General features: G+C 39.2%; 1 protein-coding gene and 1 long non-coding RNA gene across 10 annotated transcripts in view; one reads left to right on the plus strand and one right to left on the minus strand.

Moving 5' to 3' along the window:
- LOC111248265 (uncharacterized) overlaps positions 1 to 7,809 on the plus strand; it is a 24,222-nt gene extending 16,413 nt beyond the window's left edge. For 5 of the 8 annotated variants that reach the window (XR_015324186.1, XR_015324187.1, XR_015324181.1 and 2 more), the window contains 2 exons: positions 122 to 1,251; positions 1,393 to 7,809. This is a non-coding gene — a long non-coding RNA (uncharacterized LOC111248265). The remainder of the gene's footprint in view (positions 1 to 121; positions 1,252 to 1,392) is intronic. The other 3 variants (XR_015324188.1, XR_015324183.1, XR_015324184.1) reach the window with 1 other exon arrangement.
- A 651-nt stretch (positions 7,810 to 8,460) lies between these two features.
- On the minus strand, positions 8,461 to 16,758 carry LOC147757034 (uncharacterized). 2 transcript variants are annotated; one of them, XM_086984188.1, is made up of 5 exons: positions 16,698 to 16,758; positions 10,927 to 11,073; positions 10,191 to 10,325; positions 9,080 to 9,241; positions 8,461 to 8,816 (listed from the first exon to the last, which is right to left on the minus strand). In XM_086984188.1, the coding sequence occupies exons 1-5, from the start codon at positions 16,741 to 16,743 to the stop codon at positions 8,593 to 8,595; spliced, it is 714 nt and encodes a 237-aa protein (XP_086840314.1). In that variant the 5' UTR covers positions 16,744 to 16,758; the 3' UTR covers positions 8,461 to 8,592. The 2 variants fall into 2 exon arrangements, with proteins under 2 accessions (XP_086840314.1, XP_086840315.1); XM_086984189.1 differs by lacking the exon at positions 16,698 to 16,758 and adding an exon at positions 13,363 to 13,582 and having other exon boundaries at positions 10,927 to 11,127.
- Positions 16,759 to 18,562: the final 1,804 nt, after the last annotated feature.

Consider the following 18,562-nt stretch of genomic DNA (forward strand, 5'->3'; position numbering starts at 1 on the left):
ATATATTAGTGTAACTGAATTTTTATATATTCGTAGGACATCCTGTCGGGTGTGTACTTATTGAACTCTACTGTCCGTCTTATAGTAAACAGCCCCGATACTCACAGGTGTTTCATTGCAGTTGTTATAGCTCGAGTAAATGGAAACAAGTATCAGTAATACGCTAAACGGTAGCAAAACGAAGCCATTACTATAAGCAACAGATTAGGTAAAATCCTATCCAGCTGGGATTATCGTAAAGATGAACCTTGATGGATCGTAATGTCAGTAGTGAACCCAATTGCCTCAATATGGAACATCGATGTGGAGGTAAGCATTGAGCAAGAAGAAAAAACCTTACAAAAGTCAAGAGAGCACAAAGGTAAATGGTAATATGTCAAAATTGATCATTTGGAGCAGTTTCCTTTGATGCAGCAATCGCTATCGCTAGGCAAGCTTTGTGTATAATAGAACAACAGGATATTTACCTGAATAGAAGGATAAAAAAGAAATATATCAGAAAGATGATCACAGGATTTGGTGAGTACAGTCAAAATCGCTAAAAGGCTGATTAAGGATGTAAGTATCACGAGTATAAGCAAGCATCACGGTGAGGCATGAACGACCTATTCTTTGGCCTGACGCGGATTTTCAGTGGGTACTTCTTTTTTTAAGGACAATTTGTTCCCTGTAAGTCACCTGCAGATACTGCAATGAGGGTGTTCACGACTCCGTCGAGCATCCTTTTTTGAGAGTATGTAGTTTTCAAGGATCTTAAAGGAGAGCTCGAGATCGACCCCTGGATCCCCATGATGTTCGATAATGGAGAGAAAAATTAATTACAAAGGGTCACTTAGCAGATGACGCTTTTAAAAGAAAGAAACCCAAACGCTTACTAGGTCTATCTTGTGTATCTGTTTCCATCTTTATACTCTTTCATTTCCCCCTTTCTTAGTCAGCAGCAGTGAGCGCTACTGTGTAGCTAGCCTTGGCTTTTCCCGTCATCACTGCCTCTTGTCAACAAACACATTATATATACATATACTACTATGGAGGGGAGCTGTCTTTAGTGTATGATCAACTTGGATCATCAAGGAGCCACGGAACGATCAAGCTATGCTTCAGGCTGCAGACATGGAATCTTACATAACGTGGCTAACTTATGCGAGGTGTACATAAAGTATTTCCACCATTAGTGACTTCCAGAAAAACCTCGGGAGTCGCTGAACACGTTTCAACACTGCCATCCCCTTCTTGCAGTTATTTCATCAGGTATTTATATTATTTTCTAACGTTAACTGACTGTTATATTTAACGTACACTACACAGTTTGACTTGTTTTTATCTTGATATAAATATATCTTATAAGTTATCTTGTCAATATTCTTTCAATTCTGTTTCTTCCGATTCCAGTAATTCTACCAGACGTAAATAATAAATTCTCAGCGTTTTTGGCCAATTTGAGAAATCAACTTCCCACTTCAACGCGAAAATGCTTGCCTACACTCTCGAAGTTGTGTGGTAACCAAGTGTTGTAAAAGCACACTGCAACGTTCTTAACTGATAAGGCTGTGTTTTTCTTACACGACTCCTCAACTGGGCATTCTCATCCTGCTGCAACCATCGTTTCGCAAGAATTTAGAAACTCGTAATAAAGCACAATTTTTGGGCTTATCTGACTTGCGAGTAGACATGGACTGGGCCTGAGACGCTAACAGAGAATACGGCCTAGACCCACTGTGCTGTTGTCAATAGATGGATCATCGTGTGGTAGTGATAGCGGATATCTGTTAGAATCAAGACAAGAGATCATCGCGCGCTTTTCGACTTGTCGAATCTGTCCAGCTCGTTGTATCCGCGAGCGTCTGCGTTTTATTTGTTTATAAACGGAACTTTAATAGTTATCGAACATCATTCAGCCAATATCAGAACGGACCATTCAATGGCGATTTATTTTCAAACTGTAGTATAGAATAACATTACACTACAAAAGCTGAATTGTTAATTATTCTAGCGTACTGTTTTAGAACAAATATGTATTACATATATTTGTCAAACTATTGAGGTTCATTGTCAGGTAAATGACGGTCGACCTTAGCGCAATCTTAAAGATTATGGTCAGCTGTTCAGTTTATAAGCAATGAAATCACCATTAGATCCTGTAATGCTAAAGCGATCCATGCAAAGTCGGGTCACAAATTGAGTTAACAAGCTTTCGTACGTTGCTGGCAACCTTCTTAAATGAACGGACATTGCTGGAGATCGAAAGTTTAGAGCTAGAATGTGTGGTAAAAAACCGCGAGAGGAGTAGCCGATGCAGGTACCACTTTGAAATGTACCGCGCGCTGTGTGTCAAAAACAAACTACTACAAACTAATGAGACAAGTCGAATTGCATCAATGGTGATTCGACGGCTTTTCTGATGTCAACAGAGCCAAGTCAATTTCAGTACTATGCACAGATGTACACCCTTGAGGTTAGTAAATAGGTTGAGGACCATCATAGCGGGAGCAGTACTGACGGTAACGCTCATAGACAACGCTTGATTGGACTTAGTCGTCGACGGGACGTAGCTTTTTTTTTTTTTACAAGGCTTACCTTCTTTCTGGAGTCTTAACCATTTTTCTGACCACTTTCTGTTTGCAACAAGCTTAGATGCACCGCGATCTCGGCGATGCTCGATACTCCCGAAAACTGATATCACTCTCCTGGCGCCGACAAGCGCAAGATTTAAAAAGTACGAACGTTTCCTAGGTTGCTCCATTGTGTACCAGTAGTACGTGATCTATGAATCGATGTAATGGGATATTTTACTGATCTTCATTAGAAGGAACCAAGTAACTATCGACATTGACCTTGCTAACATTAATGCGACCATACGTTCCAGACAGCGTGAACGTCTTCGTTAGAGTTAGCCAGGATTTGGCTACTAGAAGTGCACGCTCGCTCTTTCCACCGACGTAGATTCTCTTCCGATAGGTGACTGCGTACACGGTTCCAGATGCATTACCGAAAACGAGGGGACAGCGCATTCCGACTGGTTTATTCGCCGGGTTGCACCGAGCAGAGACGCGCACTTCAAACGAGTCACTGAGTTCTTGAGCTCATCTTTTAAATTCTTCAAGTGATTGGCCGGCCATTACTTCGACTCTTTCCAGTGACGGACATGATCGCTGCCGAATAAACCGTTTACTTCGAAGCGTATTCTGTAACAGATGACCGATGGGATCTAAAAGCGGTGCTACAAAACTGAATGTTGTATGCTGGCTGGCATGAGCGAATGTAGCGGCTTCCCTGGCGAGCGAAGTGAGCTGCACACGAAAATGGTCAAAAGTTGGAGCTTAGTTAGGAGACGCCGAGTACCCTAAAGGGCGCACTGTTCACAAAACATGCTTCAGTCGACTTCACCCCGCGATTCTTGAGATAGCCCACGACACCTGACGAGTTGATCGTAGCTGCATATTCTATTCGGGTTACTACTTTCTTGATAAATAAGGCGACTGCAAATGTCGCGGCGAAACCCCCAACATATCATCAGATTACAGTGACTCATGTGACTTCTACGTGCCTTCGTAATCTATATGTCTGCATATGTGATGCAGAGTGGCCGCTAGGAGAAAACAACTAAGGTGGCTTCCCAACCAGTAACCTTGTTGATTTGGTAGCATAAAACACGATCTTGCCATAAGACCCGAAATAACAGTCGGTCTTCGTCGGTGAGATTTAGCATCACGTAAGTCTTCACTGACACGGCGAACCGATGCAATCGATATTAAGCAACAATTCCACAAAGTCTGGATTAATGTCTAAGCCAGTCACCAGGTGATCGTTAAGGTGGTAACTGACGCCGCGTATTGCTAGCTTCCGCGTCCTATCATACTGAAAACTGACTGGATACACAATATACAGGATGATAAACTTATTTTTGTTTGAAGCTCGATGAAGTTGTTCTCTCGACGACCCAATCTAGTCCCGTGACTGTTGACATTGATCTCTCAGTAATTTCTAATAATGAGTCCCTATGCAGGATACTATCGTAGGAGTTAATGCCGATGGTGATTGCTATTGAGATACGAAGCGTCAGCAGGTGAGTGAGCCTTTCCGGAAGTCTTAATTGCTTACATTTTTTGTTGGAAACCATCTTCTAATGGCTCTATTTTAAAATGATATAGGTAAACTGGCCTGGATATAGGCCTCCAAATATCCTTCGTAGTGATGTATTGTGCCGGTTCGAGCGCCAACAATTCGCTTTATTTTCAAAAGTTACCGCCTAAAATTGCTGTTGTCACCAGTTGTTTCGTAAGTCAATGCGAACTGTGACAGCTCAACGTTTAGGCCCTGCACTCCTAGTATAATCCCCTACAAGCTGTTCAATGGTTGTCGCAGTCCCTCAATGCCATGGGAAGACTTCGCCGCAGGGACAAACATTACACGTTCCAAAGTTCGCCTGTGATCAACTGGGATTTATTTAAAATTTGAATCTACGAACTTCAGCGTGGCATCGTAGGTGGACCCGTTGATTGGCAAAACCTTATATTATATCCGCTGTCCAAGTTGTTTGTATAGTCTATCCAGCGTGTCGTCACTTGTTGTTGTCCTGCACCGCTCAATCCATTCGTTGAATTGCCCTTTCCAGTAGCGGTAATCGGCTTGTATTTTGTCAAGAGATGGCGTTTGAGTACCTACAGTGACAGGACGCAAGCACCTGCATCATCTTGTGGAAGTTATTCAACATAGCAGTTTGCTAGCCGATGCTGGTAAAAACGGTGTCCAAAAAACCAAGATGGTTGCCTTCGGTGCCCTCTGAGAGAGTGGCTGGCAAGTAATTTCGCCAGTATTCGAGATGTTTTCTTGCCGTAACGTGTTTAGTTTGGTAGTTCATTCTTCCATCGCTAGCTCATTGCCCTTGTTACTGTTAGTTGTCTGATCGTAAAGTCATCTGTCACGCGGAGACAATTTTGAATAGTTCACTTAACACGGTTTATGGGTCTTAGTAAGGTGTCATTCAGTCTGGCCGGATGGGGCCGGTCTTGGCTGGGCACAGCTATATCGATTGACTGCTAGAGAACTGTGTGGTCATAGTGAGATTACGATGCGACCAGGGTCGTGTTTGAGCAACTTTGCATTGCTAACCTTTACTCTGCGCGGGTCATTTGCATCAGTCAAGTTATTTGACTTATTAATAAATATGGACTGAAACTGGAACACCAATAGAGAGTTGTATCTGGAGCTATTGCATTGATGTCAATGGATGTGTGATCGTACCTACAAGAATGAAGACCAGTAATAATCCAGTGCCACTTGACTTTTCGAGTTTTATTAGCGAGTGTGTGCATTTTATTATTTCTCTAAACAATTCTTCTAACAATTATTGAGTTGCACAGTTTTTTGCACAAAACGAACCATTTAGTGACGGTTTATTTCAAATTATTAAGTGAAACAAAAAATACGTGGATTTTCAATTATTATAGCGTTCTGTGTTAGAACAAATTTGTATTGCATATATGCCATAAATTATTAGTATATGTGCCCAGATAAATAATAGTTTTCGGCTTCGATCAGTCGCCATTTCATATTATGCCTGCTGATTGGGAACCTTGTTCTTACCTTCTGCAACTATTTCACCTAGCGCAAATGATTTGAGACTGCCTAGGTCGCTCCCAACTATTAATGTTCTAATTCTAAAATGTCTTAGGGAATTTAGGCGGCAGATTGTTATCTAAAGTCGCTGTGTGAAAAACATACTGTCTTTGTATTGCTGAATACATAGGGCTATGCTAGACTGAAGAGTGGGTCAGCTTTTTTCGAAGCTATTCTGTCAGAACAGTCAAAATTTGGTTTGGGAATTTATTTCCCACTATACATTCTCTCTCTCTCTCTCCCTCTCTCCCTCTCTCTCTATATATATATACATCTCCCACTTAACCTATTATAATATTTAGCGTCCGGCGCCTTTTAACCTTGCTTATAGCTCCAAGCTGATATTTTGCTTGACCGAAAACCGTCACCCTGTTGCTGTCATTCTCGGTCTCCCGTTCTTGTAAGTCTTTTCATTTACGTGTTTGCCTTTGCATTGCAGTTAGTTAGCCTATTTTCTAACTTTGATACACTTTATTAACTCTTAAATATTTTCCTAAAAACCATCATCTCATTCCCTAGCTGCACGAATGCGAAATCTATAGTTTTTTTGTGCCCATTTTAAAGTTTAAATGAAAATTTAAGTTTAAGCTATTAAAATCAGCGTTGTAAAAATTTGCCATTGTTATTACAAACAGGTCAAATTTAGCCAAAGCAAGCTAAAGTAACTTGTCGTAAGATGGAACTGCTTAGCCATAAAAATACATAATAAAACAATTAATCTATGTAGGACGGTTTAGGCCCACAACCCAACACTTTGATAGACAGATAGACGCAGGCCTTTGGTAATATATGTAGAAAATTATTATATCATATTCATAGTTCTGCTAGTCTTGAAGTAAATGATCGAATTGGGATTTCGAGCTATATTGTTCGATGGCGAGACTAAGTGTACAAGTCGACTTACCTGCAGTACAAATACTGTTGGAATTTTCCATGGGTAGGCCTCTGAACATTTTTGCCAAAATATCGGTGACTGACATAAATAGCTAAATCACATACATAACTCTTTTATATCGTACTAGTTGGACAGCTTCGTTCGTGGCCCTTGGCGCAACAAATAGGCTCTCTATATAACGGAAGATATATGCCCTTAGGTTCATTTAAGTCCTACCGCCGAAAATAGTATGGAGCATCGCTATATAGTAGCCAAAGTGGTCTGCATTTTTCCGACTAGTGTAAATAAAAGAGCGTAACAGGGAGGCTACTTGTTATTGAAAGAAACCTGTTACCTGCAGCTGTTTCTACGTGACGCTATAGGTTAGCGCCGATAGGTACAATTTCAGCCGCCGAACTCTCTCAAATTTTAAAAGAAACTGCCAAAACAGCCCAGGGACACTCCTGCGTCGAAAAAAATCAATCAGATTATCTTAAAAAGTTCAAAGAAAGCAAATTTGAAAATTCAAAAGTCCACGAAAATTATTTGTGCTTTGCGGCGGCCCTTTTCCTATATCCAAAGCCGTAAAATACCGATGTCGTTCAAGATATACTAACTAAACTAAAGGCTTTAATTCGTTTAAGCGTCACATTCATGACGCGTTTCTTTATGTGGAAAAGCAGTGCCGTGTGGTCTTGAAAGAGGCAACTTTAACTATTTTAGGAGGCGTTGGATAGTACATATTTAAGACAAAAAGTGTGTGTAGAAACAAGGCAGTACGGTGCATCTATCTATTATATATAATGTGTATCCCGGGATTTGTATAATTTTCAAGCAAATCGTAGTCTATTGCATTTTGATTCTTACCGAGAAAATACTAGTCCCCTATTTAACCACTACATACGGATAGTATCAGCGTGTTTCGTTTTCATTTTTCTGGAAATTCTTCATTTTTTTCTATAGATCTTATGTCAACGCTTAATACAAACATTTGTAAGTCGCTTTTTTTTGGATTGATATTATACAAGATATTCTGCTTTTGTTTACTACATTGCCTGTCGGTCTGGCTGGTTGATTCGGTTTTGTTTAGCTAAAATCCATACTTATTCGATATAGACCATTAATAAACATGAAGACGTTTGAGATATTTTAATTAAATATAGAATTTTCTCTTGATTAAAGCACGCACAAAATTAAAAACGTTTTAAAATTGTACATTATGTAAGCTACGGATACAAATCTTTTTGAGGAAAAAGGACGTCGTAATAGGTTAAATAAAAAAAAAAAAAAAAAAAAAACTGGTTGACATGCACAGCTCACAGATTATGTCAAATGTGTTGTCATACATGTGAAAAATAGATCTCTTAAACGGCTATTATATTTGTTGCCGAAGCAGATCAAAGATGATTAAAATAAATATTCTCGTTTCCACTAATGATTTTTTTGTTTTCGGCTAAAATCATCACTATTTTACATTAATTTTCAGTGAGCAAAGAGTACTTTAGATAATAACGAAAGGTTTACATGAGCTCCCTTTACCGTTCTATGTTAGCCGCTGTACTGGCACATTTTGTTTGACTTTTCGGGCGTAAATGGTGTTATAGAAAAGTAATGAAATCGGTTTTCTTTTAAACTCGATCGATAAACCCAGCGGGAAATCTGTTAACACAACTTTGCCATATTGAACAAAGTAAGGCAAGTATGTGCTACGGTGTGCTGTCAGAGGGTAAAAACTCGGAACAATCAAGCAAACAGCTTCTTGCTAGCTAAGCACAATGATACTGAGAGGGGGTGCGTATGATGAACGTCGTACTATACATCCCGCCCACTCGCGACCGATGGACCGAAATATCATTTGTCTAGAGGCGTCACTAACATTAGTTGCTACCCGGATAGCGAAAACATATGCCGAGTGATGATAGCCATTCGGCTCCGGTATAGTGTTATCATAGAATAAAAAGATGCCATCACTTTTGTTGATATTTATTAATAATGAAAAACCTGTCTCGCCGTCCTCTGTAATTCAGGAGTAGCGATGGACTCCCTAATGTTTAGTGCTTTATTCTTCGGCTTGAATCAATCAATGGGGGCCGTGTGTTCTACACGAGATATGGTATCACCTTGCGAGACGTCGCGTTGTTAAGAAATTTTTTATACCTGGTACTCGCAAAATCAAACAGTTGATCATTTAGTTTGTGATTGAGCTCGTCGATGAATTTAGTTAGTCGCTCCTTGTTCAAGTCAGGTTTGTCCCTACTATTAGGGAAGCTTGTTGTCAAAACCATTTTGTTTAACTTCGCTTGCGTAAGATACCCCTTAAGACCTGTGAAGTTGTCAGAATAAAAATAAACATTTACGTAGTATTCATTGATTTTACCAAACGTTATTGTATTCATTGTTAGAAAATGAAAAAGAACAAAGAAAGAATGAAAATCCAAGATAGTACTATCTTGGATTTTGAAGGATTTGCTTCTGTAGTTGAACACTGAAAAGGTAGGGTAGCAAAAGCATGTGTTTTATACGCATTCAGACTCACTGAAAGATTTAATCATGCTTTTGTCTTAATTACCTTCTCTTTGAACTTACCGGGTCGTCCAACAAACGTGACATTCATATCTGCCGTATTAACGTTGGTCAAGGTCGAGAACTTCTTTACGGTGCCCGAGAGCGAGTCTCCCTTGAACTCACCATTAATTATGATAGCCTTCACTCCCGAGAGGGTCACATTACAATTGATCGTGATATTAACTGAAAAGGTACTTTGGTCAACATCTTGCAACATGCCTGATGCTTACGAAGTTATCTCTACTTATTTCGCTGTGGATACAGCTTAGAAAATAGTATATTCCAATGTAAATGCTAGGGAAATGGAAACGCTTCTTATTTACTAGAACAAGCCAAAATAGGACAGGCCTGGGAGGTGGCCACATCGTCAGAATATAGTGCTCTTAAATAAGGAGCTGAGCAATTAACATGAGAAATTAATAAACATAAATAAAAAAAAATATGCCTCTAGCATTGCTATTGTACTACGGTTGATCTCTCTACTTTGTCGTGAACTTCAATTGAATTCATTTTCCCGAACGATTTTGACACATATATAAATATTTACTGAATAACTTTTATAGTCAGTTATTTTTACTAAGCATTTATATATAACCGACACGTTATGCCTCAGTAAAAAGTACCTGCGTCTTCGTAATGTTGTTTTTAATAAAAGTTCATTTTAATAAAAGCTTTTGACACGCGCTCCTTAGGCCCCCTAGTCAATAGCACAAGGGTACAACCAGCTATAGAACTTTTATTAGTGTTTTAGACTGTACTTTCATGTTTTATTAGGTTACCTTTTATTTATAAGATATTTTGAAATGTTATTATTATCATTTATCAGGAACATGGTACGATCCTTTCCACTAGCAAAGGGCTGAAGGTGATGTAATGAAAAAATGTAACCCAGCCAGGAGTATTTTTTACAGAATGAACCGATGGATCTACTGCGAAATATTCCGCTATGAAGAACCACTGGAATACTTTTTTTTGGAGTTAAAAAGGGGACGGTCTTATGTGTAACAGTGTAAATACCTTTAAGGCATTGTCATTGATTGATAGTTTTATAATCGTAATTCAATTATTAAACCTTGTGTATATAGGGCGCTTGCTATTGTATACTGAAATCTTTATGCGCTAGATTAATTACCAACTGGAGCCAAATCGGTGCGTCCTTTAGCTTGCGGTGGAACACTGAGCCGACAAGGTCTGCGACGGTAGAGTTTAGATAAGCCCTCAAAACGACCCAGCGTAATGTTGGCTTTTACATCACGATTTGAAATACCTGTCACAAATATATCCATAGGGTAATTATCGCAGATACACCTATTTTTTTTTTGGCCTAATTTATTGTATTAGGGTATCCTCTATCAAGGCAACAGACCCCTCTGTAGTAATATTAGTGATAATCCCGATAACCAGCAAAAAAGGAAATAAAGGAATTCTAACCGTAACAGATCAATTTACATACTCAGTAATCCAAGTATAAACAAAAAATTGTAAGACCTTTTATTTCGGCGACTCGATATATTACGACCTTACCTGGCCCTTAGTACCCATGAGCTAGGCTGTATATCACGTCGAGAAATTGCGTAATCCAAAAAAGCAATTGACGGTAGCTGAAGCTATATGTAATCATTAACAACGTCTGATCTGTAGTTTATTTGTTTCGGGTCAGGCTAAATTTACTTTTTCTCTTTTTTTTCTTAAATTTAGATCGATGTTAGTATTTCTGCAGTTTCCCTAATTGATTTAGTATATTCGAGCCATCGTTTTACCGTGAATTAGCCATATCATATGTTTTTTAACGAAATACGTATTCGAGAATGCATTGTTATTCTTAAAAGTAATGTTACCTTCTAATAAATAACGCATAAAATCTGTACCTGTTTTGGCGATTTTGAAGGTGAAGTTTCTGAGGGGTAGTGGTTCCTGTTGGTTGTCTAGGACCTGCTTATTAGCATCAGCAATAATTGCATCCACATAGGAATCTATCTTAGCTTGGTTTGAGCTCGCCAAAGAACAATTAAGTGCTAATGTACACAGAGAAATAACACAAAACACACGTTTATCCATTTCTGTTTTTTCTGTAAACAGAACAAGATGAGTAAACAACACATAAGCCAAGCGACCAGACTCTTAAAGTCTAAAAATAGTTACAAAGTGCTAAAGAGATTGATTTATGAAGAGATAGCTAACTAGCTTTTATACTTTGCTTCAATAAATCTGGAAGTTCAAGTTGAATAAACAGAGAAAGAAAAATTATTTTCAGCTTCTGAAATATACATACGCGCGCCAATTCAATCATTTTTCCTTAAAAGCTGTATCAAAACTCTTATACTTAATCATTTGCGCAATAAATAGATGCCAAACAACGGTCGGTTTGATAAATTATTCCGCTACCTCAGTTGGCATTCACTTGAAGATCTTTTCACTGGTGAAAATTGATTTATTAGACATCAGTGCATCGTGTTATTACATATTGTTGATAAAAAAAAATAGTTACACTCTATGCATTTTTCAATATATTCCTGACGTCGCGCGTACTCTGGGTATTCTGACCCTATAGCCATGCTAAAAATGCCATAATATATTGATGCTTCTACTGTTTATGACAGGCATTTTTCAGCATTTAAGCATAGCAGAGGGCCATGGCTGGGTGTAATACTTTGTAGTTTGGTCTTAATATTATTCGTTGCTTGATAAAAAGTTTACCGAGCTATCGGGTCAAGCAAATAGGAACGGAACTGCTTCCGAACATTGTCAACGTGTGGTCACTGAGATTAGTTCAAGAAAGATAGCGAGGAGATCATGATTTATTTTACTATGGATAAATATTGATATATATATATGTATATATGGATGTCGCAGCTGAACTATTGATATACTATCAGAACGTCGGCTTCTGTCTAATTAATGTCTATCTAATTATTCAGTTGTGCTGTCTATAAATAAAGCGTGTTCGCTGTAGTATATGGACACACGTAAAAATCAGCCTTTGCGCCATGAAGTCAGTTTTCTCAGTATACCAATTTCCTTAGGCGTTCCCTGCTGATGACCGCAATAAGCAAAAATAAAGATGGTTTTAAAGAAAGTCTCTGCAACAATTTATCAAGAGTTTTCAAGCCACGTTAGTTTTACACCGCGCAAATAGAGCTTGTCAGAAGACTGTAAATCTGCCATGATCGATGGTGAGCATAAAACTGAAAACTGAAAGCCTTAAAAGCTTTACTATTATACGAAACATTTCAGCCTAGTCCAAAGGAAACACCACAAAGGGTTCATCGCAGAAATTGTAAATTATTGTTTAAGCTTTTCAGAGCATACATTGTAGTCAGAAGTGCGCTAGTATCAAAGCTTGCGTTGGGTCATTAGCTCTCATGAAATAAAAGCTCATAAAGGCATATTCAAGTCTACGTAAGCCCACGTCAAGGTTGTAGGAACGTGATGCGAACCGCTCCGTGTACAAGAATGATACGTATGAATCAAAATTAAACAGATTATACGTACTGGGTCTGATAAATTGCTAGGTCTTAGTCATAATCTTAAGGCCTTTAGAATATTCATAGCGACATTTTTTTAGGCAGTATTAGTAAAGTCGATGAGCTCGTGCTTCTGTGTCATAAAGCATTACCTGTAGGAAACTGTGTTTTACACAAAAAAAAAAAAAAAAAATGCTTCAACAAACCGTCTATATTGCGGAGATGGGAAGCATTGCTATTTGACCATTATCAAACAGTATAGTTTGGAGCGTTTAGCTATCTCATATTATCGTAATGAATTATGTTTAAAGCGAAATAGATGCCCATAAGCACAAAGTAAAGTCGTGCCAACATTAACGACATCACCAAATGTTCTTTTTCCCTAATTGCCTTTCCGCTTTAATTCATTCAAGTGTTTCGACCTTTGAACTAATCGTCACCTAGAAACGAGCTCCTAGAGAAATAATAATAGCTCTATAAAGAAGCCTTTAAAAGCATGGGCTAAATACAAGATTTCCATAAATCCAGAGCTGTCGAAATCGTTTAAGGTTCTTTTAGTTACATTGAACTTATTGTATTGTTAACGAATGATGGCCTAAAGATCTGGGCTTACATTTAGATTTGTTCTGTCCGTATAAGCCACTCAATCCTTTGACGAACGGTAAACATTGGATCAATACGTTATCATTGTATAGCCTTTACACTGGTATGTTCTTTCTAGTTGACAACTATTCTTTTTTTAATTTGGCTAAAGTGCCTTTTAACTGTTCGGTTTGCTTTCCGAGTGTCCAAGCCCAATCGTTCTGAACTCGTTCAATACGTTTTACCTAACCAACTCACCAACGTTTCGTTTGCTGCTACGTTCACCGAGATCCAACTAGAAGCGATGGCTTTTAACAATCAAATACAGGCCACCCTTGACCAATACACTGGGTGAACTGCTCGTGCGTACTACGATAAGAGTCTGCTTTTAGTCTAAAGAGGCAGAACGTAGACCTTAAGCTCGACCAAATAGTCAGCGATGATCTGTTCCCGGACGGCCGTGTTGGATATACAACATCAAATTCGCAGAAGACCCCAAGAGAACGTGAGAGAAAGAATGACAAGCGAGTGATTATGAAAGGGAAACTTACAGTGCTGGAGAGAAGAAACGAACAGGATTGGTGATCGATTCGATCACGGTGAATCTAGTTCGTATGGATAGTGACAAAAGACTAGATATCTCAAGCATGCACATAAGCCTCTATTCTTATTAGAAATTTGCAGTGGCGCTCATGGTAAAAAAATATTCCAATCTCCAACGCCCAAATATTGGTATTTAGAAGAGTCAATTAATTATAAAGCATCTTTTTTCAAATAGAATGTGATGTTTGGTATACTACGATACATAAGGTATCGCTCAATGCCTCTGGGTATATGCAGCTTACATTGCTAAACAACGAGAGCAAAAAACAGGACCCCTTCAGCAAAGGCCAAATCAATAACGCCAAAATTACTTGTAGTCCCTCTAGTCAAGACACACCCGACGAGAAGAATTTATGATAGAATAAATGTTCAATAGGTTAACCGTCCTGTTTTACCTAGTTTATTTTATGTGTATATCGTACGTATTGAGTCATTACAATCGTGTCTAGATGCCCGCAAAAATTAACAGTAATCGAGGCGGCTTTGTGATCACCCGCTGGGGGCTGAGAAGCAGTTAGTCCCCGCAAGGCTGACAGAATAAACAAAGAAATATATCAACAACGGCGGAGTCACCGGAAGATGTAGAAAAGACGAAGAGCCCAGAATAACAGGACTGTCATCCCCTCGCGGCGTATTCAGCGTCATCCTGAAGAACGGCTAAACAACTTCAGGAGAGCCACGGCCGTGGATAAACATATCAGATAGATACAACAAATATTTTACGAAGTAAGGGACGCTGGTTTTTGTTTGATAACATATTTTGTTGTTAACATATCTTGATGGACTGATAATTTTAGATTGCGCATGTGCTAATGATCTTATGGAAATTGTATAAAATGGCATTGGTGCTCGACTGCCGACTAATTACTGCAAATCAACAGAAGCGAATAAGCAAAAAATATGAGCGTGACCATTGTCGGTTTTTGTTAATTGCGTCGGTTCTTTAAATTCATTGTAGTACTTACTAATGGCCCGCTGCTAGAAACTGTTGGAAGGCGCTTTACAAAGGCTATCGCTTTGTCTAGATCATTCATTTTATAGTCACTTTTGACTTCGAAGATGGGTATTTCTGCTTGGATGATATATACAACTTTTTGTCCACTAATTCATTTTTCACCGCCAGAAAGCTGCTGAAACAATTCCATATAGGTAAGGCGTTTGTGGAGAGGAATTCAAGAGCTAAGTACTTCGGTGCTAGCGTACTTCGTAAACTTTCTAAAACTTCAGTAACTAAAAAGGTATCTTCAACCTAAGAAACCCGCTGCGCTTGGAAGAGGGTAATTATCATTACGGTTGCTGATAGGGTGACCTATAGAACGCTATCATTTCGAAACTTAACTGTTTTATGTAGCATAATTGTAGGCCTGTATCGCAGCATTCTACCCTTATGCAGTCAGCAGGAAATATAAGTCAGCTTAGTCGATGGGTAATAATGCTATACGTTTTATTTTTTCGCTAGAAGATTTGGCTGTATAATTTTGCCCCCGTTTAGAATGTATCACTATAACGTAAGTGCGATCCGTTTTGAGTAATAGTTGAGAAGACATGCGTGATGAGCTCCGACATTTGCGGTTTAGATTCATGTAGCAAAATAGCCCGGAAATGAAAATCAACTAACAAAAGCGCCTCTAGCTACATCCACAACTCATTGGTAACTGTTTGCTATGCGCTAATGTGTACCATATCTATTTTTATTAATGCAAGGTTTTCGAAAAAAACTAATATATATATATATATATATATTTATGAAAGATTACAGAGAACTATAATAAAATTAAGAAACAAATGAACACAAGACAAGGTGTGGATGTCGATTTAATACTAGGTCATCTTACCCGATTTAGCTCTCATACTAGTTCCAAACCATTCCTGATATAGATACGATTTTTGATCAACTTGGGAACCTGGTTACAGTTGTAATCTCATAAATAATTTACTCGCCGAAATTTACTTCTAGCGTTATCATGCACGCGACGATCATTTCAAACCATATCACCCATCTTTTTTTACCTCTTTCGAAACAAAGTAAGCCTTTCCAGAACGTACTTGCACATATTATGTGATTGGAAACTTTGAAGAGATCTGATAAAACAATTTATTCTCCATACATCCTCAAAAAAGGAGCTTTTTTTTTTTAATTTTAAGAAAGCCGAAAAATTCGAAATTATGCCACATGAAAGTCTCGAATATCTAAATAAAGCGCAATTGATATTTGGATCGTTGTGTGCACTGGTCAATCCCTTAAGTTGATTTATAATTCACGGTCGTCCGCGTTATCACTTTGTTTTCCAGAAACGTTATCAAGTTAACAAAACAGCTTAGCCATTAGATTATTATTGTTACTTCATAAGGGTATTTTATTTTACAAAACATTGTCAAAGATGCTCATTAGATACATTAGCTTTCTACTTGATACGTGTAGGGAAAGAAGCTATCAACAACGGCCTGTCTCATTAAGCAAACAGCCACAACCGTAACATAATCGTAATCGTACCGTAACATAATTTTTATACAACGCAATGATATTAAGCCTCAACTATCACGCTTTGCCTTTCTTAGGTAGGTGAAGCAATTAGAACTAAAAAGAATCTGTTTAAAAATAGAGGACACCCTTAAAGACCGGTATCTAAGATCGAAGTTAGACCAGTAACGAAAGAGTATCAACAACGACTAACAAATAACCAACCAGTTAGCTAGTCGCTAGCGCGTCACGTGATCTCGAACGACATTTTCTTTAACGGTGCAGTCGTGCTGTACTGCACATGCAGTATGATTTACAAAAAATCATAATCACAGTAAGTATGGAAGATGAAACCCAAATTTTCTTCCGTTCTGTATTTTGTTTATTATGTGCACCTATAATCACTTAGGAGTTCGAAATGTCCTTGCAATGAATATTGGGTATTTTGTCTGCAAGTATTTTGAACCCTTTCTCCATCTGATCAATAAATCGAGCAGAAGAGCTCAGTTATCTCTCACGATTTACTTACCAGGTTGCTGTTTCGACGTACACACTCCAGGCTCAGGTCTGCACATATAAACAAATAAACAGCACATTTTACCCAAATCTGGAATCCCATCTGCTAGGAAGCCAACTTGTGGTTTCCTGCTGTTTGCAACGGTTGAATGTCCTGCATTCTTTCCTCCAGTCGAGTCCCTCTCTCTGTATTCCACAGTACTCCCTGAGCCTTTGCAGAAACCGGTCTAACGCTTTCAGGCTCAGTCATTTATCTGCATCTGTATGCGTCTCCGTATTCTGCGCCAAAGGGTTTCTCGCAGGCTATTGCATCGGGGTAGTGGCTTCGCCCGTCCGCGGATCGGGAAGCTGGGAGAATATCATCTATCGACCATTGGCACAGTGACGGGGGGACCAAATGAGCCGGCGGCATCATCCAAGCGACAGCGAACCGGAACGGCCTGCGTAGCGGCAGTTGGAATTATCCAGGCCATTCAAACCGCTCAAATGCCAAACTATTTCGCGCCTTTCATGCAGACCCACGTCCCATCCCCGTAGTTCCCGTTGACCCACAAGTTTCCCCCTCTTTACAGTTTTGGCTCACTTTTTGTGACTAGTAGCGGAGACATCGACTAAAAATTACGCTGCTGGTCGCACCCACGGAGGCGGCGTCGTCTGCAGCCCCGAAGGCAACTGGATAAGGGAAGCTACCCTAACTGTCCTACAGCACGACAAAGTGCCGGCAGCGAGTATAATAATGATACAGGCGGCCATGCAGTGATTATCGTTTGCGGATTATTGGGAGTTGCATAAGCAGAACTCGCGACACTCTCAAACATCGATGGACAACTTTGACACTTGCTACCAAGTTTCGTGACGCCGGTTCGACAGGGTTTGCCAACCATGTACAACCGCTTCTCGGAAATGATAGAACAATCTCATCTATTCTCTGAAACCATTTTCCCTTGGTCTTATGTTTTGCTCGCTCTATTTATCGCTGCTTCTCTGTGTCGAGGGTAAAAAATAGAGCCTGTGGCATGAACAACCGGCGACTAACCACTGCCTATGATTCGCATTGTTTTGTCTAGGAGAAGGGCGACATCAGGAGAGAGGTAGGTTCGTTTTGTCTGAGAGTTATCATTTGGAGGGAACAAATTGGAGACTAATGATAGCAGAGGGAAGAGATCGACGCCAAGCGAGTGCATAACGGTTGTGATGGCACTGGTAATCGTGCAGGTAGCAGTCCTGACCTTAGAATAATAGTAATAAAAATTGATTTCAAAGTTTCAGTGACAATTATAATAATGATCCTAATGATAATAATATCCCACTTATTGGAACGTTTTGCCCGACTGCCTGACCATTCCCGCCAGCGGATTATGGCTTTCCCGCTTGCAACTATAGCTTGGTCATAAGGGCTGACCACCGTTTTCCCTTCTTTCCAGTGGCTTGCGACCATCATAACGACCAGTGGACCCAAACACACAAATAAGCCCTTATGGACTTTTGATAACGTGTGCATAGACACAACAAGACGAGAAGCAAACCGGCTCAAAATAAAAATATGAAACGCACAACTTTTCATGTAGTAATCCTATTTTTCGTGTCGATATGATATGATCAATCGTTTCTTTCTAATTTTCCCCATAAAGCACATTTGTAATTTTGATAATAATTTCATCATAATTACCTGTGGTCTACAGAAAAAGGCTGACCCACAGTGCACAGTTCTTATGCATAAGCGAATGCCTCGGCAAGGAAAGATCCCGGACTTATTTTCCAAACTGTGTGTATCTACTCTTGAAATTCGTACATCTAAAATACAACCAGTTATTTTTATCTATGCCCTTTCACCAAGTACGTGTTGCCGATTTGATAAGGGTTCTGCCACTGACTGCA

The sequence above is a fragment of the Varroa destructor genome, unplaced genomic scaffold (assembly GCF_002443255.2).
Source record: "Varroa destructor unplaced genomic scaffold, Vdes_3.0 BEIS01000003.1, whole genome shotgun sequence".
Classification (NCBI taxonomy): domain Eukaryota; kingdom Metazoa; phylum Arthropoda; class Arachnida; order Mesostigmata; family Varroidae; genus Varroa; species Varroa destructor.

Excerpts from the sequence above, each read along its gene's own strand:
- LOC147757034 (XM_086984188.1), bottom strand. The coding sequence starts at position 16,743 with ATGTGCAGACCTGAGCCTGGAGTGTGTACGTCGAAACAGCAACCTG. Across the intron at positions 9,242-10,190 it reads CACCGATTTGGCTCCAGTTG|TTAATATCACGATCAATTGT; the intron begins GTAATTAATCTA and ends GTACCTTTTCAG. Across the intron at positions 8,817-9,079 it reads CACGTTTGTTGGACGACCCG|GTCTTAAGGGGTATCTTACG; the intron begins GTAAGTTCAAAG and ends ACAACTTCACAG.